Source organism: Rhea americana, unplaced genomic scaffold (assembly GCF_003343005.1).
Source record: "Rhea americana isolate MKP2758 unplaced genomic scaffold, rheAme1 scaffold_107, whole genome shotgun sequence".
In the NCBI taxonomy this organism is placed as follows: Eukaryota; Metazoa; Chordata; class Aves; order Rheiformes; family Rheidae; genus Rhea; species Rhea americana.
In genome coordinates this window covers 117203-143102 of record NW_028185117.1, presented here as the reverse complement: position 1 = coordinate 143102, position 25900 = coordinate 117203, and the positions used below count along the sequence as shown (strand labels likewise).

General features: G+C 40.0%; 2 protein-coding genes across 12 annotated transcripts in view; one reads left to right on the top strand and one right to left on the bottom strand.

The window, feature by feature from the left end:
• Positions 1 to 65: 65 nt before the first annotated feature.
• INTS10 (integrator complex subunit 10) lies at positions 66 to 21214 on the bottom strand. 4 transcript variants are annotated; one of them, XM_085309706.1, is made up of 18 exons: positions 21069 to 21214; positions 20160 to 20227; positions 19763 to 19866; positions 18672 to 18811; positions 17749 to 17830; positions 17037 to 17177; positions 16486 to 16657; positions 15833 to 16002; positions 11816 to 11949; positions 11306 to 11462; positions 10592 to 10674; positions 9581 to 9733; positions 8339 to 8447; positions 7890 to 7969; positions 7267 to 7429; positions 6173 to 6266; positions 2353 to 2430; positions 66 to 439 (listed from the first exon to the last, which is right to left on the bottom strand). In XM_085309706.1, exons 1-18 carry the CDS (start codon positions 21195 to 21197, stop codon positions 283 to 285), a joined length of 2214 nt encoding a protein of 737 aa, XP_085165832.1. In that variant the 5' UTR covers positions 21198 to 21214; the 3' UTR covers positions 66 to 282. The 4 variants fall into 4 exon arrangements, with proteins under 4 accessions (XP_085165832.1, XP_085165840.1, XP_085165848.1 ...); XM_085309714.1 differs by having other exon boundaries at positions 11306 to 11459; XM_085309722.1 differs by lacking the exon at positions 2353 to 2430.
• Positions 21182 to 25900, top strand: part of CSGALNACT1 (chondroitin sulfate N-acetylgalactosaminyltransferase 1) — a 58653-nt gene continuing 53934 nt past the window's right edge. For all 8 annotated transcript variants that reach the window (XM_085309813.1, XM_085309790.1, XM_085309781.1 and 5 more), the window contains exon 1: positions 21182 to 25851. The gene's annotated coding sequence lies outside the window, so the exon portion shown is untranslated. The remainder of the gene's footprint in view (positions 25852 to 25900) is intronic.

Sequence of the window (25900 nt, the reverse complement as noted above, 5' to 3'; positions counted from 1 at the left end):
AAGACACACACCTGCAGCTACCTCAGTATAACGCCACAGGAAAAAAGAAACAGGACATTACAGAAGACTTCTTAAATAAAGTTTTATTTATAAAGTTTCATCTACTCCTGTAAGAAAACTTAGCAGTGCGCAAACATTGAGCAGTGTTTGAGTACTGCAGAACCTGCAGCTAATAGGGACCTTGTGACCATATGGCCACGTGATTTTCCACAGTGGGGCTGCTGTTAATTCAGGAGCCTTCCCCTCTCTCCGTAAGAGACATTGCATCATGGTCCAGTCCATTCAAGCAAGAGTCTGAAGCAGCAGTATTTTCTCATTAATGCAGAACCTGTGCAAGACCACCATGAGATTTTCCCCACAGCGTGCAACCTGGCGCTCCATGGCCAGGCGGAAATCTTCTTTCACTCCTTTGGTTATACCCCGGGTAACTGTATGATGCCTTAAGTCATGACAGAAAAAGAGAGAGACAAAATTAAATACAGGTTACTTTCTGCCTTTTATAGTTATTTTAAGCCATACTACATGTCATTTGCCATGTATCTACTGCCCATACCTGAGTTTATATTAGAAAAGCCAAAGCACATGCTACGCTATTTTTTTTAAATAGTGTTTAATAGCTTACAACAGTTAGAAATTCCATAAGCACCTATGCTTTGATTATAGCAGCTGTTGGAGGAAAAAACAGGTGTTGCCACTCTAGCTAACAAATGTCTGCTCTCTAAACCCAACAAGTATAGAGTTTTTTTCTGTCTGGGGAAGGAAAATATTTTATGCTATCTTGTCACTTCCTCCTTGTAAATCGTTTCTATAAATAGGTTGGGTTGAAAGAAAAGCAAAAAGATGAACCTGCTTTCTCAGGTGCAGGGGCAGATGTGGCTGCCACCACAAAAGCAGAGGGCATCTTGTACCAGGAGGAAAGTGCAGCAAGGAGCTATATGATCCCACGGGTATGGGTCACTCTTGGGTTAATGAAAGGTAGGTAGAACACCTCATGGGCCAACACAGTGCACAAAAGCAGGTCAGGCTGTGAGGGTGGATCAGCAGAAGCCAGCTGTTTATGGAGCTGCTGGACACTGGGCAGGGATTAAATCTAGCATGACCAAAAGTTCAGCTCAAAGTATCCTGGCTGGGGAAGCGCTGGCAATATTGCCCCATTCGAGGTGGTTCTTTTTAACAGTTCTTTGTCCCCAAACAGCCACACTGTCTGCAGCACTCCAGACCTTAAGTCTTGCCCTTAGCATGATGTTTGGCAATGCCAAAACACGAAGTTTTACTCACACTGGTCCAGAATCCAAGCCTTTTTATCACCTTGCCTGCAAGCCCTATTTAGGTAATGGAGGCAAAAGCCATGCTCTGAAATGAATGCCCTAGCACCACTAAAGGAGCAGCATAAAGGAATTTAGGGAGAAAAGCAAAAATGCTAAGGTCAGAACAAGTCCTGAGTCAAGACTAACAAAGGAAGAGCTGGACAGAACCAGCAAGCACACAGAAAGAAAGCAAATTAAAATAAGGAGTAAAGGAGTAAAGGAATCTTTGCCAATCCAAAGATGCAGGAACTAAAAAGGGGCAAAGCATGGGAATTGCCCTCACCCGCAATACCCTCCACCTTCCCTTAAATCAGCCAGTGCAGTGTTTGAGGGGTGACCTCTCAAAGGAGACAGTCCGTACCACTCTCTCACCCAAACCAGCAGAGACATCTGTAACGTGGAAAATGCGAACAGGATAGTGAAAAGGCTGCAACCGTTATTAGCCAAAGGGCTTGCGTGGAGAGGGGACTAGGCAATTCATTGATGGGCTAGGCCAGCAGAAGCAAAACAGCTCTGAAAGCAGCACTGTCTAGTTGGAGTTTATCGGCAAGTCCTGTTTTCCACCTTACTGCCTCAAATGTAACCTAGAGGCCAGTATGCATCCTGCAGCTATTGAGCAGGCCAGCAGCAGTTTCAAAGTTGCTTGTCATATAACAGACAACAGAAAACGGAATTCAGAAAAACTTACACGTAGAAAAATAGCTACAAAAAGGATGCAGACGTTCATTATTTAGAAAGGAAAGGGTTATTCACTTGTATCTGAAACCTTTTGCTAATAGGACATTGGTATCATTTGTTTGCGATTTCTACGTTTCTGTTTAAATTCAACAATGATTATTAAATTGAAAGAACACGGATACTGGCAACTTATGGGAAAAAGAAAAAGAAATGTTATAGTAGTACAGCATGGTTTGCCAGGCAATGTAGGCACAAATGGTGAAAAAAAAAAAGATAAATATTGAGTAACAAAGAGCTGAAAATCATGGGCAGTAAAACATGTTGACAAAACACAGCACACTATGAGTGGGGTTTTTCCACTTGGTACCTGTCAGCAGTCTGTATGCTGGGCTGTAGCACAGGTATGAATTCCTGCTGCAGTAACCCCATGGGAGGGCTAGAAGTCCTTTAAAAAACAGCAAACAGCAGCATTCAAACACCCACACACCAACTCCCCCTCTGGTGCAAAACAACTCTCCGGAAAAAGGGACAAGAGAGAACTAGGAGGAGACCAGGTAACAACTAGACCACTGAGCAGCTGAAGGGACACAGGACCCAAACAGCATCAAACCTATATCCACAGATTTCATTGTGAAGCTGTTCTGCAACCATGGTCTAAATATATATATGCATTTTTCAGGCAGATACGCTGGGAGAAAGGACAGTGGTTGGTGCAAAAACAATTCACAGATGTAATACAATGAACTGTCTTGGCTCTTCCCAGGAAATGTGTCCCTCAAAAGACTTTTAATTCGAAGAGCGCTGAGGAAAGCCTGGCTTCCTCTGCGGGGCTGGCAAGAGTGTATCAGCACATCGGGAGAGCTCACAACTGGGAGTTAAGGGATTTGCTGCTGAGCCCAAACCAAATGCATGCACAGCGGGTATCAGCCAAGTTGACTACGTGACAGTACTTGTGATGCATTCCTTAAGTATCTTTTCATTAGCACGCAGTGGATCTTTTTCGTCTTCCCAAATTGAAACCACAGGCAAACAAGGCTGCTAGGGGATGGCACAATGTCAGAGCACAAGTACTCTGCTCAGAGTAACTTTTCTCTGGCAAGAGGAACATTCAAGGTAGCATTTATGGCTGAGGTTGCATGCGCTAGCACCAAAAGCTGTCTCAGCTGAAAGGCAATTTGCCACATACCTAAGATGCAGAGTTAGGGGCCTATCTTCAGGTCTAACACATGGGCATTTTGTTTAGTATCTTTAATTTATTAATGAATATGGATGGAGAGCTATGCTAAAAAAATCAATCATGCTAAAGAAGGGATGGTACAGCAGTACAGAAACACAGCTAGTTACAATAGCCTGAAATAAAATATTCACAAGAAGTATTTAATTAAATTAGATAATTTTTCCAGAGTTCTTGGCATGAATGAGCCTAATATTTCCAAAGTGGATGTGGGGGACAGAAAATACAAAGTAACAACAAAATGGCATTGGTCCTAGCGTGTCCCAGGTTTACAAAAGGGATTCTGCACAACTGTTTTTCATGACTATTCACAGGATCTATGGTCAGAGCTAAACATACCCAAATGTGCAATTAGAATAGAAATTACGCTTTTAAGAGGATTTTTTTTTTCTGCAGATCAAATGAACTGAGATCTCCCTCATCCATCCACAGGGATGAGACGGAAGCATGGACAGAGAGAAAATTCACCAGTTTTCACATCACGTTTACCCAGCGTTCAGTAAGCAATTAAGAGTCTTGCATAGTATTACCATTAGATTAAGACTATCAGAAACAAGAGCATAATATTCATCAGTCACTTCTTGCACACTGTTCTCTTCCTCCTTAACTCACGAGGTAATACTGCCACTACTGTCAAGTGTAATTAGTAAAACCATGAAGGATGGCTTGTCTAGAACACAGTTCAAAAGTACTTAATAGCCAAATTCAGCGTTCATTGTAGACGGTCTCATTGACAGCATGACCAGAATGAGCTGGCTATATCACCAGTAAAAACAAAACAAAACAAAAAAAAAAAAAACCCTGGACCTCCCTAGTCCCATAATGGATTTGAGGAAAGAGGAACCTCACAAGGTGTGTATACATTTTACAGGACCTCAGTATTAGTCTGCAGCCCATCAAGACCTTACTTCAGTTTTTGACATTGTGGTTTGCTTTCCTGGATTCAGGGAAAGTCTTATAGTTTTTTTTATATAGAGAAATATATATTCGTATATATATACACACACATAAATATAAGTAGAATATAGTTTCCTGTAAAGTACAAGGCACTGAGCAAAAACACTAGCAGCAGAATGCAGAATTTACAGGTAAGTCATGAAACCAAAAGGTGTCCTTCTTTAAATATACAATACTTGCAACATGTTTCCCAGCAGTTAAGAGGCAGGTCATAAGTTTATCCTGAAGAGAGATCAGGCAAAGGAGTATTGCTCTGCTTTTCAGGTTGCTCTGGCAAAATCCCACAAATTTTCCTGAGCATGACTGAACATCACCTCTGCTAATTACTAGGAAGATGGTGCAGCAGCACAAATAACCCGAACTGGTCATAGTTTTGAAAGATGCAGGCCAGCCCACAGTTTTTGAACCACAAATAGACTACAAACCATTTCAAGGCAGCTATGTCACATTCCAGGAAACAGGACTGAGCTGGCGCACTTATTCCAAAACCCCAGCTGGGGAACGCAGTGAGCTAACCAACATTGTTGAGGTTAATACTGCCGGGTCACATCATCTCTGAGCCTCCTGCCCAGCCCAGCTAAATAAATATCTGGGGTGCCAGGGGAGTACATGTCATCTCCTATTAGTGAACTACACCCTGAACTGCCTTCCCATCAGCTCTCTGATGAAGCAGTTTCTATCACATCATGATAGAAGGTCCTTTGGGTTGGACAGGACATTTGGCCATTTTGGCTTAATAAGCACAAAAAAAATGGACCTCTCCTCCCCAAATACTTTCATCATTCAGGATTTCTAAGACCAGCTGAAAGGAGGTTGAAGAGCAATTTCTCTCTTGCTGGCAACATTGCTCACCACCTATTTCCTGACTGGTGGAGTCAAAACACTAAGTAATAGCTATCAGGGAAATCAAAACAAAAGCTGTGAAATACTGAAATAGCACTAAACCATTTCAGCTAACCTGAGACAGCAGCTAAGATGTTACCGGTCTTCAGCACTAAGTTTTGTAACTAGCCGATGCCTTCTCTTACATTCCGCAAAGCAGGGAGAAAACTTGCAAAAGAATGGCACTCGTCTTCACATCATTAAATACTTCTCATGCTGACAAAATTGATCATTTAACTTGGGGAAAGCTATTGGATCCAGTTATCTATTCTCAGGTTCCTATTTTTGAAAACTTTAGCTTATCTCTAGTTAGAAAGCAAACAGCCAGAACACACTGACCCAAGCTGGAAATTTGACACATTTTTGCAAGCCTCATCTTACAAAAGAAAATACCACAGGTTCTAATAAACAACCATGATATTCCAAAGCATTCTCTCTCCAAAACCCTTCAGCAGTTACTTGTTCAGTCTTGACTCAAAGCTAAGAACACCTAGGAATTTAATCCAAATTATTAATTTCCKCCAGTGTCTTGTAATAAGCTAAGCAGAATAAGCTTGTTCAGTACATAGCAAGAGATGACCTGCTGGTTCCAGGCAGCAAGGTGATTAGAGTTTACTTGGGGTGTAATTTAAATTGTGCTTTATATGTAAGTTTTTCTTCATTCAGTGCTCTTTCATACTTTTTTTACAACAAACAGCACTTTCTGTTCAGCATTACTATTCAGAAAAACTATTAAAAACACCTTGCACTCAAGCCTAATTATTTAAAGAATTTCTACAGAGAGCAAGTTTCTGGTTGAAAGAGCAATACTGCAATTACTGTAATGTAAATCATTGTAAAACAAATACAATATTTAAAAACAAAGCTCTGTAAAATTAAAGGAGTTTAAAGTTGAAGAAACCCATAAGAGTCCACAATTCAGTTGGCGATTCAGAAAAAGAAACTCAAGACTTTGTTCGAACTCCTTAAACGAACTCCATTAAATTTAAACTCCTTAAAGACATATGACAAGCACATTATCAAGAGGATAACATGAATACAAAGACAACCACAACACACTGCCTTTTTTTGAAAGAAAACATTAACAAAACATTAAAAGCTTTCTTATCCTTACTTGATCAACATTGCTTGATTTGGCAACAATTCCAGGTGAATTTTCCCTCCTTCCTGCGTTCTTAAATAAGCAAATTCCTCCAGCATATCAATATCTGAAGAAAATGTTAAAGATTTCAATAGCGAAAAATCAATAAACTTTCCTCCTTATCCTTCTTAAAGTGGTAAAGAAGATCACAGCATGTATTCCTCTCTCTCCTCAATTTCAAGAGGAATGGCTTTTCAAGAAGCAGGATATACACATCAGTTTCTTGCGATATGTGCAAATTGAACAGAGGTAAACAAAGCTCAAGTCATTAAGACCCTCTCTCTTCAAACTTATTTCCCCTGGTTGTTTTTACTGTCTTTTTTGGCAGTGCATAGTATCAAAGTAAGGGCACAGTGAGGCTGGGACTGTAGGAAGAGCCTTTTGTTCAATTTCTGTTCCTCAAATATCTTCTTTTTACATCTCTCTCATTGCTGCCTCCAAACAGACCTTTAATTTAGTTGTCTCACATAGGAGTTAGATGCTTTGCTTCCTAATGACCATGGTTAGATGTCTGATCAGGTGAAACACTAAGCTAACCACATGCATGCATGCTGGTCAAGGCATATGTGATGCCTCTGACTATATAAATCAGACATGCATTGCTTGGACTTTGATACAACTCATTCCGAAAATCTTACCCATGCCAAATATTTGATAAATGAAAAACAAGATCATTAAACTCCTTGAAGCACTGGTGCCATTTCTTTACTAATTTTTATCTGTGATTAAGGATGGGGTAGCAAAACAACAGTCTTGCAGTATAACGACCGACTTAAACTGGAAAGACTGCCATCACTTCCATTAACAGCATAAGCAACTGCCAGTTCCCTGAATGAAAGTGCAATAGCAGTGTATTTAAGCATGCTTTCAAGTGCCAGAACATGAGACAGTGGGCATGTTTATAGTCCATTGTGCATTGCCACCAACTACAAGAGCCTTGGTTGGTATATAAATAAAAGCATAATTTAGTTCATAAAGAGCTGCTGCTGAAACTATCTAACAGCTTTTTCAATAYCCCAGCATATACTTTTGGATGTGAAAGACAGTCTTATTTGGAGAAAGGATACTTGTAACATAGTTGAAAAAATTCTCGTACTGGAAGTTTCCTTGCTGGCAGATTTTGTTGATGGCTTTCAGGAACAAGTTTTCACCCCTTGGCCATTCATGCTGAAGCAGAACAACCACATGGCCCAATGCCATATCATCTCTGCTGTCTGTGAAAGCTCTGAGCTTCAAGGAGAAGATTGAGATTGAACAAGTCAGGACAGACACATTGCTTTTACCAATAATTGGTATTAATCTCACCCACATCTGTGCAAATGTAAAACAAGCTCTTTAAGAGTGTATTTCCTTTTGCTCTAACACTTAAAATTGGTTGGAAATTTCCATCCAAAATACCAAATTCTCTCCACCAACTATATGGGAAGTCTGGATATAGATAAAAATATTTTGAGAAGAATGCTATCGCCTCTGCTTAAAACCAATATAAATAGAAGAGAATGGGGTAATTTGGTAAACAGAGAGAGCAAACCCCTCTTCACAAATCCTCCCCCCCAACCCATTTAGGTGTGGAGCACTTGAGGCACAGCACTTCACAACACTGGGATAAGACCATGCAGTTTCAGGACCCCAGCTACACAATTCAGGCCTTAGACACATGAGAGAATTTGGAACCTTGACTATAGCTTACCTTGAAACAAGCTAGTAACAGATGAAGGCAATAGGGCATGATAGCTCTACTGGTACATGGCCAAAGCTTCAAATCAGACCCTGCAATAGAGAAGTTGTGAGACACACTTCTTCAGGAGCCTCATGATTCTCTAAGTTTTCAAAAAATTAGAATGGAGAAATACAAATCTGCAACTGCTTACTGTCAGATACTGAGGAAAACTTTAAAGATAAGTTGCAGAGGATTCAAAATGTAGAGGTAAAAATTTAGAAAGTTCTTATTCTCTTTTTCTGTGGTAGAACTTTGTTGTCAATACACCTGAATGGGTACCAGTAGGAAAACATTTCACAAAAGAAAAAAGAGCATAAAGAACACCCTCCCTTTTCACAATACAAAAAGAGAGGAATTATAAACCCAACAGAAATGCATGAACCAAAACTGAACTAACTCTGGACTTAGCATCTCCATACCTTTCCTGAATTTAGACTTGACTTTTGGTTGCTCCTCTTGTACTTTACCTCCTTCTTGTATTGGAAGTAAAATATAGCACATGAGGTCAAGCACTTTTTCGCATGTTTGCTACAAAAGAAAAACAAACACAGACAATAATGTTGAGTCTATGTTTAAAGTTCTTAAACTTTGAATATATTAACAGTGATTCAAACTTTCAGAGACTGCAAAACAAAACTATAGTCACAAAATTCTCGGCTGGACCTTAAGTGGACTTCCTGATGTTCAGCATAGTTTGGTTGGGCAAAAAAGAAATAGCTGTGTCAGTTTAATGTAATTCCTATCTCTGGGAGCCTATACAAGCTATTTTAATTGTGAAAAAATATTCATTTGCATTCTTCATTTGAATGATGTAAGATCAATATAACTGCAGTCAAAAACTTTTATTTTGAAGGATTACGTTTTGGAATTAATTCCTACAAAAGCTTTTAAAAGGTTGTTCAGCCCACGTTAAAAATAGAAAAGAAAAATGGCAATTTGATGGCATGACAGAATTGCTATAAATTTTAATGCTAGCTCCCAGAGACTGTAAGAGGTCTGAGGGGAGAGATAATCAGATTTCTAATGAAAACTAGCAGGCTGGAGAGGAAGAAAAGAAGACTGGTCCAGTATTATGAGTGTGACAACATATCTCATGAGACCTAGCCTTTATTGTTAGCTCTGGCACTTGACTGACTTCAGACCACCATGCATTGCTTTCACAGTAAAAACAAAGTATTTCAAAGGTAAAGCAAGTTCAGAGGTCAGACCAGGCAATATTGTTCTGGAGTCTCATATACCATCAGCTGGCAACTACATTTTTTTTGAAGATGATAACCCCTTTCTTGCCTCTACCACATGACAACTACACACAAGAATTTTCCCCTCATTTTAAAAATTGTAACAGCAAAGTTAAGCAATTCAAATCAAGCTTACACTTACAGACAACTTAAAGACCTGTAACTATGGAAAAATCATGACTAAGCCCCCCAAATCATAACTACCAAGTAGATAGTATACAGGAGATGCTAATGGAAATTGAGCTAGATGTTGCAGGATCTGTCGTTTCTCTCCCCATAAAGCAAGGAGTTTTCTGTAGAGTCTGGCTTGGACCTGCCCAGTATCCTGTGATAAGCAGGCTAACAGGAAAATTCAAAGGAAGGCACAAACAAGAACCACAGAGCCAGTCAATGAAGGACCAGTGTGTGGAATGCTGTACATACCCTATATTCTCCAAGGGCAAAGTGGCAAGTCGCTAACTGGATTAGCGCTCTCTGATTTTCTAAGGAGCCTTGTCCTGTAATTTGCTGTGGTGAATGAGAGCCCTGAAGAGCTGCCAAGTGATGTAGACTGCTAATTGCTTTTTTGTATTGTCCCTTTAAAAAGAAGGCAAAAAGACTGTGTTAGGGTCTTTTCTATACAATGGGTCAAATGATGAAAATGATAATTGTGTTATAGAAAGCTTTCAAAACATAGGGTGCCCAAATAAAATGACTTCAAAATTTTAACCTAACAGAAAATGCTGCAGTGATGTGGTGTGTGCAGCAGCGTGGATCAATCCCTTGCAAGGCAGTGAGAAGACAGAAGACGTGAACAGAATTCTGCTTTAAAAAGCATGTTTATAAAATCTCATTTATAACTGAAACAGTAACGGTCTTCAGAGTTAATCATTTCTTTATTTTACTCTAGTAAAGTTTGAAAATAGTTCTTGTTAAGGTAAAGGTTCAGGCAAAAAAAAAAAAAGATTTCCCACTCTCTTGCCTCCCCTCCAGGAAACACAGAAAAGAACAAAGAACAACCTTTGTTCTGTGGATAGTATTTGGAATGATTTTTGATGAGAATGATACATTTTTAGTTTAACTGAGACATCTTAAAACCTGCTGCTGCTTAAAAATTCTGCTCTCTGTGTTCCAGCAGACACATTCACAGATGAATAAACTGTGCTTCTGTTCCCTATGACTGAATATATCTACTGTATAAAATGCCAACACAGTGGTTTTTTCCATATGCCAAAACTAGCTGGGCTTGGCAAACAGCTATTAGAAGAAGAGTATTACCAGCAGGATACCTAGCTTGCAATAAGAACGGTATGATTCCATCCCAAAAAGGGTCACACTTTAAAGGACAAAATCAGTAGACAGCTATAGAAGCTAATCATGACAGCTATTCACTGGAAAAAAGAGCAATGCAGTGGCACCATTTTTACAGGATACTGTTTTTTACTTTATTTTTACCTGGTAGATGATCATGTCTGTAAGAAAGATTCTTAACCAAAGCCAAGTGTCTGTCTTCCATGACAAACAAATTCTGGTGAACTCTATATAAGTTGTCAGATAGTAGAGAAGAAAGCAGAGAAGAGAAAATGAAGCATTTCATAGCTTTTGGTTAAGAAAAATAAATCTATAAAAATACAGCTGAACTGAAAAATGAAACATGAAAAAAGTGTGAAATCCTTTAAAATATGGGATACTCTCTTCCTATACAATCATATTTTTATTATATATTTCTTCCCAGTGTCCAACAAATTTAAAAGTAGCTAAGAGATACTGTTTTGTACTACTTTTTAAAAGAAAAGCTTAGTTTCAAGATTACGGTTCCTGACATTATCAGAAAGGGAGAGACACAGTCACTATCCTCTTAAACAAACTATAGTAGCCATCTAATATTATCAGTACCGCTACTAACCAATTGCTCCTTCAGAAAAAGCTGCTTCCAAGAAAGTGTGGGTAAACAAGTAAAGATGCATGAAGAGTGGAACAAAATCCAAAAGCAAAAAAATTAAAAATATAACAAGGTAATGCTTCCTTTTGGAACCTATATCAGTAATACTCAGGACTCAATGTATTTTAAGGATTCCCAATGACCAGAATTTGATTTTAATGATACTAAAATGATTCTTAACTACAATAATGAAGTATAAATGCAAGTCTTTCTGCACTTATCTTTACCTTTGTCGAGTGATTCTAAGGAATACAGCAGCTCCCAGCTCTCTCTTGCCAGTTTAAAGCTCTCTAATACTTCAATAGAGTTTGCAAGATCAGCTTTATTTACTGCAATATGGCGACTTCGCCCCTTCCCAGAAGGATCCTCATCATCTGAGCTCTGCTTAAGAGTCAATATAAAACAAAATGGTTCACTTCTTAATTTATACTTGTTACAAAGGTTTCACTTAATACATGAAAACAGTCGTGTACTAGAGACTGAAAGATCCTAGTGCAAGTGCTTTTAAGTGACTTCTCTGTATTTCACTTAGCTTGTTTTAATGTTAGAACAATCTGTTTTGCTGTGAAGAAACTCAGTGGTTAGTATGATAAGCAGTATCACAAAAGAGGTCATTCAATAGTACAGTGGTCAGAACCAGCAATTCCAAAGTAATGCATCTGTACCAAAACCACTGCTGCCTAAATTCCAGTAAAAATGCCGTTCTTGATAAGAAGGAAATAGTCTGGAGAAGTTACCATTGTTTTCTCTCTTCCTTCTGCAAGTTTCCTCTTTTTGTGTATGTGCTTATTACGATCAATATCTGTATCACCGTAAATGTTGGTCACATCCTCAAGAAGAATTAGTGGGGCTTGGTTTGGAGCATTTGGACCTGTATTTGAAGAGAAACAAACAGAAGACTGCTCTAAACTGATCAGAAAGGTCTCATGCCTACTTCAACTTGATTTTTCCCTTCAAGAGTAAGATTTAAATGCTAGAGAATACAATTTGAAATTAAATTCAACTACGTTGCATAAGCTTAAGTTWTGCTGGTGAAGTGATGCTTTTCTTAAAGCAGTCTTTATAGCAATGGTTAGAGCACATTAATCAGAAATCACAAGAGCTTCCTTGACACTTTCAGAATAGTTCTGAAGCTTTTACTTATGCAGTAGTTAAAAGATATATTTAGGCAGCACCATGTTTTCTCTCATCAATTTATTTTCAAATAAATACAATTATTCAACAGGTAAACAGAACAAATGGCTCTGGAGTTAACAGCCATAAACATACCAAAGCACAGCAATATTCCCAGCACATTCTTATAAGAAATCAACGCAATATACTGATAGGCACTGTTGTCTCAAAGAAGTCAGTTTATTTCATCACGAGATTTCTCTGGTAGGCTCATCCAGTGTCAGCTATGCTCCAAGTGATTTCAGTTGTACAGAATGAAGCCTTTAACTGACTGCCAGAAACCATCATCTACAAAATGCCTCATTTCAAAGCATAGAAGACATCTTTACTGCTTCTGTCGGTGTCACAGAACATCCTGTGGGATCTGGTACAACTTATTCCAGATCTCAGTGTGTAAGTCTCATTAGCTATAAAATGGAACAACATTCCTTAATCGCAAATAAAATTAGTATATGTTCAATTTTGAGAAAGTCTTCCCTCTCAAAATATTTTCTCCTTTAACACACAATCAAGTATCATAGATGTGCAGAGTCCAGATAAATAGAAATATGAGGTAAAGGGGAAATCCATTAATCCGTTTTCCCATTTTAAAACCTCTGCCAGACAAGACAGTAGTGCAGACAAATATTTTCATGGGCATTTTTTCTGTTTGTGTTTGCAGAAGGATGCAAGACTAAGGCCTCATTCATAACCGCAAAGAACTTAATAAGATATCTTAGTATAAGAAAAACCTAATTTGTCTTTTGACATAACAGAAAATATACTAAGCTTTCCCCATCTACTCAAAGGGGTTATGTAAGGAGACCACTACAACAGAAGTTTATGCTACAAGGAATAGCTAACGTGGTGTCCCTAACAAGTAATGGTGTTATCTCCACTGACTATGTTGCAATTAGATATCCTCATTTAAATGTCCTCTACACAAAGGCTACAACACACCATAAATCACCTCTCCTGTACCATCATATATTCCACTGTGTTCCACCACAACCCATGTGAACTTTAAATAGAGCTGAGTCATAATGTAGAAAATAGCATCCAGGAGAAAACAGATATGAAAGTGCCACAATGGAGAGGTTGGAACAGCTTCATCGCTAAAATCCAAAGAGCTGCCTACTTACAACACTAGAATAGGAAGGACTGGCTTTTTCTTTTACTCATAACACTTTAAATGAATGCAAGTTAAGCAAGTGCTTTCCTTTCCAGAAATGTTCTTAGTAGCAGGCAAGCATACTGTATCCTTTACTCAAAAATCTCCTGTCCTGGACAAAACCAAATCAAACCAAACCTTATCCTTTACTTGGGCTGCAGACCCTTTCTTACATTAATTAAAATTATACACAGTCATAYAAAAAGAGCAATGTTGTGTTTTTCTGCCTAACTGTGCTCTAGAATCTAAGCTTACAGTGCTTTTAATTGATTTCTAGCATGTAGCACTAAAAATAAACCCGTAAAGCATCAAATCAAATAGTGACTCCTGCCAATCCTGCAGGCAGCCTGAAAGTTATGAGAGAAGTGTGAATTGCCTCATTCACTTCTCAGGTCTCCAACAAGGCAGATATTAATTATGTAAGAGAAACACATTGAAGAGTTTTCTTTCGAGAGGTTCCTTGCAAGTCTGTGCATGCGAAAAGAAACCCATAGATCAGGGCTCAGAGCTACTGGATTGAGGAGATACAATGGGGAAAAAAAAAAAAAAAAAAAAAAAAAGTATTTCCTGCTCCAAATACATAGACTCTCCTCATTTTTACTGAGAGAAGTAGGAAAAACCTTGAAGACAGAAATGGCACAGAATGGCCAAAAGGCATAGAATACCACTGGGATGTAATGCTGAAGTAGAAATGAGCAAAATGTATCTTGAAAATATAGAGGGCCTAACTCTCCTTGTGGTACTACATGTTTTGAGAACTTCTACTATGGCACCAGCACCTCTTTATTCCCAGTCCAAGGAAGCAGTCCCAAAATACGAGACACGTAAAGACTTTGTTAGAGCTACTGTCAGCGTGCTGAAGGCATCAACAGGCTTGTGGCCCTGACCAGCCTAATTCTGTGGCCTCTAAACAGCCCCTCTGCCCATAGGCCCAGTGGCTTCATTTAACCTCAGGCCTGGTCCCACATTCCCTTTTGAGGTGTGCTGTAGGTATGCTAGTCTCCAGCCCTGCCACTGCCTTCTGGATGGACCCATTGGACATACACCGTAGCTTGCCACCAGTCCTGGCTCTGTCTCCTGCTGCTGACTAGGTGGACCCTGAACGTGGTTCTTGACTCTGTCATGGCTGAGACTGTTGACAGAGCCTGTTGCCAGCACGTTACCTTGCCTGTTGAGTTTGGATCCTGTGTGACTGCATCTAGGTTAGTGAGGGCACTGCGTAGGCTGGGGTCACTCTTGTTTTCTGGTTCCCCTTCTACTAGGGCTCCCTGACACCTCTACTCTTAAACTCTTGTATCTGATATATCTCACCACCTTTTAGAGGATGCAGTCTAACTGCAGTTATTGTGAATGAAGAGGAATGTGGTCTTTGACCACTGATCTGGATTATCTCCTTCCCTAAAACTGATTAAAACAACGTATATTTGCATATATAAAGCTATATCTATATATATACCCTCACATACACACAAACATATATAGATAATAAATAATTATACAGCAAAACCATACTGAGACCTTTCACTTCACTTCTACTTAAGGATTTTGAGATTTCAGCTTGTTTTAAATGCAGCAACATGTGATAAGCCAGCTAACTTCAGTTCACTTGCATGTATTCCAGTGGCTCAGTCTGAAAACACGAGTTTTAACAACTGTACAGCTTAGAAAGGAAGACTCTACTCATGCTTTACTCATTTTCTTTGTAGAATCAGAATCAAGCAGAACCTATAGCTAAAACTAATGCAGAGCAAAAACACCTCATTGCCACACCGTAACACTTCTTCCTTCTGGATCAAAAGCAAAAAAAAAATCTCAACTCAATCAGTTCCTGTATCTGTTAACTTAGAGTGGCTAACATTCTTTGCACACAGGTTGCCATGTTATTTGCTTCTTTAGCTTAGCTATCTATATTGTTGAACTGATTATGCATCTAACTATACAAGGAAAACCAACTTTGAAGTTTATACACTTAAGGAAACATAACTGAATAAAAACTGAATTGGAAAATATTTGCTGTGTGTTCCTGATGCAACTTCACTTATTTTGTGGAAGCTCTACAATCTCTTAATGGAAGGCTAGAAAATATCAGCTGCAGGGGACCAAAATCAGGAATAATGGTACAAACATAATGGCGACAGAAAGGGGTGGGAACGCACCTCAGTGACATCTCATACAATGCTTGCCCTGTTACTCTTTGCTAGGCAACTACTGCTAATTAAGGTTGAAAGTATGATGTTGAGTTAGATGGATCTTTGGTCTGATCTCCTATTGCTGCTCCTATACACTACTGATAGACTAACAAGTTGGGAGGGTATTATGGAAAGGCCTCATGTCACCCTCAAAGGTGAGTTTCCAGACTAATAAGAAAAGAACTTTCAGATGTTAATGAAATAAAGAAGTTTTTACAAAAGTTGAAGTATTAGAAACTAACCTTGGAAGAGAGATGGCTGGATGTTGCTGACATACTGGAATGCATTTTTAAAGAAGACCAGCATCGTGGAATACACTACTTGATTCTTGTATTTAGCATGTGCATCACTATCAAAGTTACTGATGTATCTGCAGAGGTCTTTCATTCTATGCAAAATATCACCAAAACTTCTGAGGAAGAGAGAAAGAATGTAAATCCAATACATGGACTGCAAAACTGAAGGAAAAGATGCATAATGGATATGGAAAAGCCTGACGTTTTGGCTTGGGAAATCCCTCAGCTGCAAGTCAGTGATGGCTGGTAATGCACGTCAGTAAAATTTCACTATGTATTTGACTTGGTTTTTTCCTCTTTGCAGAAGCTCCTAGTTTCCTAGGAGTCTGATTAGACTGATTAGAGGACTGTGGGTTTAAATCACCTATATTATAGTACAGTAGTTCTTAAGGACTACTTTTGTCAACAAAGATTTAATTTCTAGGAAATAATCTAAAAGTGCTTCATGGAGTACACTGTAGCTCTGCGTTATGTGTTCTGGAAAGAAAAGCTGGACTGAAGTTATACAAAATGACACCTGTTAATATCTTTCTTCAGCCCAACTTACTGAGGAACTAAGTCAAATTATCCTTGAGAAAAAGTATCTATGCATTTCTCACCTTCTTCCTTTGTCCATTTGCCATTCACACCTCATTCCCACCACAGACAATATTTTAAACAGCCTCTCCCAAGGATCTGTAATCTGGGATGATTTCTCCGTGAGACCATCTATTATGTATTTCTGAGAGCTACGTTTGCTTGGAGACATAATATCAGCAGAATCTTGAGAACCTAGGAAAACAAGCATGTTTCTCTCTTCATACAGAAATCTAAACCAACAGATTTATTTTCAAGAAGGAAAAATGTAAAAAGGTACATCTCAGTTCTCAGGGTAAACATTTACTGAGAGGTTGACAAAAAAACATTAGGTATTTCTGCCTCCTCTTATAAGAGTTGGTAAGGCTGGAATAAGGAGATTTGGACACTTTGACCTCATTTTCAGTACATATGAGAACTAATTAGTTAAATGATTGTGAGCTATTTTGATATCAAAGATATAAGAAACATCAAATATGACTATTAATCCTTCTCTACAGGAGATAGTATTCTTCATTTATACTCTGCACTTCAACAATATTGAAAAAGGCTAACCTTTTAAAAATCTTCTTACCTTGATACTGACTTTCAGTCTGTGTAGATCGAGTTACATAGTTGATATAAAACTCTGCGGCTTTATTCAGATATTTATATAGCAAGCTGGCAGGAAGCCGAACATCAGGGTTGTTGATTATTAGAGGAAGAACATCACAAACTAAAACATATATATATTTAAAAAAAGTTTTAGTTTTGGTTGTTTTGATTTTAAACCTATTTGTTCTAAGCAACTCTTCAATCAGCAATGTGAGACTCTATCTCTGGCTAACTATATACCACAAAGGATCACAAAATACCTCACATGGCATAAACTGGCATTAGTCATTCATAGGGTCAACCTGGACTAATGTGGCCTGAACGTGTTCTGAATAAAGCGGTTTCTTAATCACAATATCCTGAAAGCAGTTTACTGAACTCAGGATCTATTTGAAATATAACTGCAGTTTAAATGGTTTAAAAACTGATGACAAAGTTTTCTTAGTGTTGGACAAGTCTGATTTTTGCTAYCACGACAGTGAACAACTGTTGGTATGTAGAATATTACCAATTTAACAGATGGAGGTACAGAAAAACTATAATTGATAGTGCAACTGGCAAGATGGAAATCAAATGAAAGATTTTGCTTCATAGCGACAGCAAAAACTGGCTAACTTCAACAAACACTATCTTAACAGAATACTAAGTTTATAAAATTATATTGCAAAATCAGCACGTTAATCTTTTCTTACCAAATAATTTTCTAAAACAGTTCACTGGGGATTCTTGGTCTTCAATACTTTCAGCTTCTAATAGGGTTTCTCCAAGGCCTACCTGTACACACAGAGGCAAAACTCAAACAATAAATTTTAGAAGCTTTTAAAACTATGTGATTCGATGATGCTGAGCAATCATTCAGTGGATACATCAGTAGCATAACTATAAAGCAACCCCCTAATATGTTACCCTCCACTTAGTTAAACTATCCTTACTTAGTAAATGGTGAAAGCAATGCCAGGAGACAGCAAAACCAAGAAAACAGAAAAACTATGTATGACCATATATCAGTAAAGGCATGCACAGATCAGTAGAAGAGTTCGAATTACCAGTGCTTGAAAAGCTACTGCTTCTCATTTGAGCTCTGGTAACAGACTCTGTATTCCTTGTCTGATGCAAATATGAGAACTAATTTAAGCTAACCTTTTCTAGAGTCAACATGTTTTACTTTCTATCCACAACAGTTTAAAGATTAGGTCATCATTTTCAGTGCTCTAGCAGTATTTCAGCAAGTCAGAGCAAGCACACTGCTTATTGCCGTCTGGTCATGACCTCAAAGTGCGCTCCCCAAAATGAAAGCTTACTGAGAAAAGCTGAAAGAATATTACTTTTTGGCTATAGTATTCCTCTAAACTATTTTTTGTGCTCTTCTGCCCTTTTTTTTTTTAACATGGAATCTTTGCCTTTACAATGCAAAAGCTTGTTTTATCTGCTTTCATTTGTTGCATGTGTAATTCTTCGCTGCTGGTAACCTCAAGATGTAGCCATCTGAACAATCAGCCTCAATTAAACATGAATAAAACACCCACCCCACCCACTAGGCAAAGCAAAAGATGTTTCAGCAGTATCTCAAGCAGAATGACAATGCTGTGAATAGTTAAAATGAGTTATATCTTACCCCATGTTGTACTACAGTCTCTGGAAAGCGCCGCAGAAGGAGCAGTAGCATTTCTGCCCTTTCTAGTGTGTTAAAACACTGCTCTGTGGCCTTTAGTAACATTTCACACTGCACTCGACCAGGAAGAGTCTCAAATAATCCTTAAAAACAGAATTGTTCAACTTACTATGTTTGAATGATAAAGATGATGGGATAAAAGACTAGTCAGCACCACCTTGCCAGCCAGTAAAAAAGATTTCCTTATATCTTTCTCTAGTAAATATCAGGCTCTGAAGGAAAAAGGTGATTCTCTGAGAAGCCCACATGAACATTTATCTGTTTATTTGGGGGCACAGAACTTTATTTAAAAAGTAAAGCTGATTCAGTGGATTACTCAATCATAACACTTAAATATTTAACACTTTAAGATTCTTTCGGTGACTTCTTCAAATAACCTCATTTACATTTTTTACTTACATTTCTGCTTTGACAATTAACACTTTGTTTATAGAAATATACCTTCATTTAAAATTTCTAAGAGACATTGAAAAGAAACCAAAATATTGTCACTCTAAGTTAAATGTATTCTCTCTGAAAAATAAATATACTAAATGAAAACACAGAAGTGCTTCTTCAACTAGAATAGTTTGTATATGAAGATTAATACATCCTTTTAGTTCCTCAGGCACATCTTCAAACATTAGATTAGTTTGTCATGTGTAAATCCCACTTTCAAAAGTGCCTGCAGTTGCCAGCAAGCAGTTCTGACTGCTGTCCATTTTCATGATGTTCATTTTATATGTACAAGTTCACCATACTTCTAAGACTATTCACTGTTCTTTGAAATCATTTGGACTATAATTGGTAAGTCCCCTTCCACTTACTCCCTATGCAGTCTCTTTTCCAATCCATACTGGAGACAAAGGTAATCAGCTCCTTGTATCTCTGTTTTAGAATCCTAGTCCATTGGGTAAAGTTTGTAAGGCTAAAGTGACCAAAAAGATCTGCAGCCAAGAAGCCACGTGCAATTCAAAAGAGGTTACGTAACTAGATACGTAACTAGAGGACCTACCTTTAGACTCCTTTACTCGCTCACCAAGCAGAATCCTTACCTCTTAAAAACTGTGTCTGCTTGTCCTGTGAGTCGTTCCTTAATGCTGATGTAATAACACCAATCTCTCGCCACACTGCAGGTTGGTCTGGAAAATTCACAAACCTGGAAAACAGTTTGGGGCAAGAAATGCACCATGACCTCAACACCAGTTTCCAAGCTGAAACCTTCCTATGAAAGAATTTGCCTGGACAAATAGCAAAGGACATTTTGCCTGTTTCTGTCTTAAAGACTTTTTCTGCTTAGCTTATCCATGCAGATCACCAAGAAGGCTTGTGTTATATTTTTGGAAACTCTCATATTTATGACTTTGGACACAAGTATTGGAGCAAACAGAACATTTCAGGAACTTCAGATGTGATTCGAGGGGGTTATTTCAGTCCAGCTAGGTTACTTACATGTCATAGAGCAGTCTACCCGCAGATGCTGTCCGTTCAGCATTTCTCTCAATGGTGTACATCTCATACTGCAAGGTGGAAGAAGAGCATTTTAGCTTTCTTGAGCATGTTTATGAAGCAGGTTAGTTGTTCTGCTCTAAAAGCCTGTCCCTAATTTGCTGCATTAGGCCCACACCTGACAAACAGAAAGGGAGCCAAAAGGATAGCAACATCTGCTGTAGAAATTAGCAGCAGAGTTTGGACTATCTAGCTATGGATGATATGCATAAACTTCTGTATGCTAATATAAGTACTCTAATATTAACATGTTGGATTTATTTTTATGTAAATAAAAAGACCAGTAAGAATCTGATACACTGTGGGACTGCAGTTTGTTTTCAGTCAAATGCAGTGTAAACCCTCAAGCTGCTATGAAATCACAGACAACATGAGTATTTTAAAACTGTTAGAAACGGCCAATTTTTTAGCAAAGGCAAACCCAAACGTACCATCGTGTTTCCTTCGCAGAAGAAGCACGAAGGATCCCTTCTCGCCCCCATCACCATTACTAACAAACACTTTTACTTCATTCATAGACCACCCGTGCGAGTAGGGTTTCCTTTAGTGCTGTGAAACACACGAAGCGGCACGTATTTGCAAACAGTTTATTTTTCACCACAGGGGAAACGCGGCTACTGCGCTCGGCCGCTGCGGCGGCGCCTCAGCCGCAGACATTAACCGACAACCGGCGCTTCAGCATCCGCCGCGGCGGGGCGCCGGTAACCACAGCAACGGCAGACCCCGCCCCTTCCCGCCTGCCATTAGCCGAGCCGCTCGTCACTCAGGCGGCTCGCGCCGCAAGGCTGTGTGGGGCAGCGCTGCGTCCTTATTCAGGGCCGCTGCAGCGGCAGGGCTGCTGATGCTGCTCACCTGGATGTTGAAGTCGGCGGGGTAGAGGCTTCGCGCTGTGATGAGCCAGGCTTTGGCCGCCCACAGGTCCCCCGGCACCAGCTCGCGGGCCCGCTTCACCAGGAACTCGCAGTCCCCCTGCGCTGACATCTTCTGCCTGCGTTCGCCGGCGCGCATGCGCGCTTCCGCCGCTGGCGGTTACTTCCCCCACCGCCGCCGGGGCTGAGGGCGGTGCGCGTGGTGGCCATTTTGGAGGCGGGTGGTGGCGCTGTTAGGCGTTGGTGGTCTATGTGCATGTGAGGATGGGGGCGGCCTCGGAGTCGTGGGGGAGCAGGGGCTTAGGGTTTGGCGAGGCCGGCTTTAGCGGTTTAGGGTTGCTGGGAACAGTATTTTGAGACCCAGAAGCTTGTGACTGTCCACAAGGAATTTATTTTTGGAGCCAGGACAGAGGGAAGGGGGACCTGCTTTTCCCTGTTTGGCAGCTGCTGTGCTAGGTAACAGGAGACTATGCCTAAGCCAGACTCAAAAACCCCTCTTCTGTCTCTGAAGATACTTCACTGTTGTGGATCCAACAGTGGTTAGAAAACTGAGATAAAATTGCAGATGTTGCAGTGGACCACTGCTCTTGTGCAGTGGGCACTGCTGAACATCAAAATGCCCTTTGAAAAATCCAGTGCAGTATCACCACTGGCTGGGCTTGCGCTGCTCAGAGGGTCTTGTAGCCCAGTACCCAGGTGACCCAACAGCGGATGGCAAGGAAGAGCAAGCCCTCTTTCCACAGATGCTCTTTGCCTTCAGCAATTTAAGAGTTAAGAATTCCATATAATAGGTACCTTTCAATGGTCCATATGCTCTTTGAATACAAGTCTGTCTCTCCTTTCTGCTTGTGTTCCTTACCCAGGATGTTAAGTTTTTAGTCCTTCCCTGTTACTTTTTTGATCACTCCTTTCAGGTAGGCTGCTCATTTCTAGACTAAGCACATCGTAGGCTTTGCACCTGGGAACTTCTGTTGATTAAATCCATAAAACTTTCCACCTCTAGGAGATAGTGAAATTATCCATTTAGCAAGCAGTTGTAATAGACTTACTCTCTGATGGAGGTAAGTCACTAAGGGAAAAAATTTGTTTTGCTGTTGTGTTCACTGTAGTATACTTTGCCTGACTCTTTTTCCATTATTGCACAAGGCCCACAAATGCTTATCACTGTATTGGACAATGTGTTCTTACTGGGCAAAGCTGCAACAGATTTTGGAGGTTGGACTAGATCATCTCCAGAGGTCTCTTCCAACCTTACTGATTCTATGATTTTCAGCTGTGAGGCATTGCATAGTCCTCGATCTTAGTTTGTCTGTGGGGTTCGGAACGAAATATCCTATTCTATGGCTTCTATGTCCCCTTGCAGTAGCATACTCTTGCCAAGTCTTCCCCTTTCCAAAGCTACTAACAATATTATCTTATGAGAGTTCTGCCAACTTTTGGTGGGAATCTTACTTTTGATTACATGCAGTGATCACAGTGATGGCCTGTACTTGGGAGTTCTGCGCTGTTTGAAAATTGGCAGTTGTTGGCAAGAAGAGGGATTTGTAAGCCCCTGCCCTCTGAGGGAGGGAAATGAGTCCAGACCAATTCAGCTTACTGTTTCTGTGCAAAAGAGAAAGAACAGGCCCTTGAACTATTGTCTTTTCATGCCCTAATTCTATTTCCTGCTGCTGAATTAACAAATCCTGGTTGTGATCCATGGCATATGATCACAGAAGCAATTATTGTACAAGTTCCTCATTGATAAATTGATAGGGTCAACTGCCTTCAGTACTCAGCAGTGCATGCAGGTTCCTGTTCCTTGCCCCTTTTCTTAGCTCTCTGTTCATACACCAGTCAGTTGCAATCTGAAGGAACACAAGTTGTATGATTAATTTGCCATTCAGAAAGATGATAAAGCTGTGTCAGTCTGGTGTCTCTCATACAATAGACGCATGCCACCTCCTTCTCTTCCCCTCCTGCTTCTGCAGTCTGATCTACAAACTTGTGTAGAATGGCACAGGTCCTTAGGAAAGACATTATGGTCCTGCAGTCCACTGTAGATGCAAGAATGGTGCTTAGTAGCTGCTGTGTAGGTCTATCCGGAACTTCTCCCTTGTGTGGATGTGTAGGTCTAATTTTCAAAATGCAAATTTTGCCTTGAGAGGCTGAATATGGATAACAGTGCAGTGTATTGTATCTTCAGAAATTGCCAATGACTAATGTGATTGTCGCTCCCTTTGGGCTTCTTGTGAGGCCAGGATGAGGACGCTACAAGAGCAAACTGGGTAGCAGTGCATGTCAGAAGATACTGCCTTTGAAGTGTAACAGATGTGTGAGGAGTCCTCTGCAAAACTTCCAGTACAAAGCAGCCCCCAAGAAAGCAGCTAGTCAGAAAGATGGTGGGTCTTGGACTGGTTTCACAAGGAGTCCTAAAAACAGGAGGTAGCTATACTTAATCCAGTAGGCAAAGATGAGGGGAACCTCCAGTGTAGTAGGAACAGCACTTTTTTTGAGACTGTGTTTACTGGACACTTCAGYGTTTTCCTCCTTTAAGAATCTGTGAATAATTTTTTCTGAAGTGAATACACTGCTGTGCCTCACAGAGATCTATGGAGTCCTTGTCACTGCATTTTTTTCCCTCAAGCAACAGCTGTTTGCTTTTCTACTCAGCCCTTCAGGGAAGTTGGAGATGGTAGTCCTAGTATGACATCATGTAAATAGCATAGCTCATACCAGGCAAGAAGTCTAAAGGGGACATAGATGTAGACAGAAGCTATGTGAAGAGGATTCAAGCTTGAAAGAGCAGAGTTAACAGGCTTCCATTAAGCATGCCCAACATCTGGACTTGGGAAGTAAAACCCTTCACTCCTTGATAATTTCAGAGAGGTCGGAGAGCTCTGTCCTGTTTCTTAAGCAAGACCTCTGAGTAACAGCATCGTAGATGCTACTCGCAATACGTGTAGTAGATGCAGGCAGCATAGCAGGGAGCATGTATCCAGTGCAGGCATACATGATCTGCAAGGCAGTATTGCAGACCTTGACTTCAGTGCACCAAATCAGCTTTGCACCACCCACTAGGCTCCATTAGGGCAACTGTGATGCTCTGGTTGATACAGAAGTGTTCAGAACTGAACAGTTAGCACTGAATAGTATTTGAAGGGAYGGTGTCAAGGGGATGAGCCTAAACTCTTTGCAATAGTCCTGTGCGAAAGGGCAAGAGGCAGTGGGCACAAACTGAAACACAGGAAGTTCTGCCTGAATATGAGGGGGAATTTCTTTATTGTGAGAATGACAGAGCACTGGAACAGGTTGCCCAGAGAAGTTGTGGAGTCTCCTCCTCTGGAGCAGCCTGGATGCAACCCTGTCTAACATGCACTAGGTGACCCTGCTTGGGCAGGGAGGTTGGACTAGATGATCTCCAGAGGTCCCTTCCAACCTTACCCATTCTGTGAACAATGGCAGAGGACTTTGAGTGTTAGTACAGTGTCGGTACAAGTGTGCATATTTCAGCAGATCTAGTGTCTTCTCATGAAACAACAGAATGGAGATCTGTCTCTAGGGTTGTCCATAATATTTCACAGTTAAATCTAAATTTGTGCTTCAAAACACTTTTTTTTGGTCACAATCTACTTCATTTCTGTAATAGGCTAAAGCAGCTTTTATTAATTGACCTAATTTTCACAGAAGCATGAAACAATTTACATTGAAAGGGAACCCCAGAGATAATCTGGTCCAGCTACCTGCTCAAAGCATATATAATTACAAATACCTGCACTTTTATGGTCTTAATATAAACCAAAAATCCATTTCAAGCAGAGGGCAAGTGTGATCAACTTCCCTCAGGCTGTAATTTCACAGTGATGAGCAGTGGAAAATAGGTGTTTGTAATGGGAAACTTTTAGCTAGTCCTATGGGCAGGAGAAGCGTTTAACTACTTTCCTAGCCCTTAGGTCTGTGAAACTGAGCTGGGTTGTAGTTTTCCTGCACACAGCATAGACAGTTATTAATCACCATAATCTCATTTGGCCAGAGTTACACTCATAGCTGCAGAGACACTGCAGCTGAAGCTCTGAACACAGTGGGTTGTCCAGGTGTGATGAAAGCATAATACAGCATGCTGATTACAGCTCTGCTTGGTGCACAAAGAGGAGCTTAGATGGAGCATGTGGGGTTAAAATTTTAGAAAATACCATCTTTAACTCAAATTAGGTATACTTTACCCAGAAACTTATTCTGTCACACACAAAACACTTTTTCAAGAAGCTAGGTATTTATAACTTTTTATTTGAGATAGTCATCCTTCATTGCCTTTATAGTTAGTGAAGCTCAGAATGCAGTTCAACTGGCTAGATAGAGTAGATAGAGGCACCTGGATGAGAGCAGATTGAACTGTGCTCTGAATGCCTTTGCTTAGATCTCTGTTGCTTTTAAGAGGGGTACAGGGTCATTTCCTCAGATGCGGAGAGCTGTATGGTAATTCTCCATATTTGGTGATGAATGTGGTTTTATTCACTTCTAACCAGGCTGTTCAGTTTGCTTGTTCTCTTCACAGTAAATACAGTGCTTCAGTCTCGGATGATGTCTTCTGTCATGTAGAGGTTGTTCCCAGGAGAGCTGGTTAACTCATCTCTTGTAGCCACAGACTGAGAGCCCTACAAGCTCTCTGCATTAATCACAAAGCAGATCAGCTGCATGTGACTACTGATTTCCTTTCATCAGTAAGTGCTGCTCAGGCTGCAATGTCCCAATGGAATCTAGATGGAATTACATTAGAGACTTCCTCTGTAAGTACAGCGTCTTTCAAAATTACTTTCTAACAACACACTGAACGAT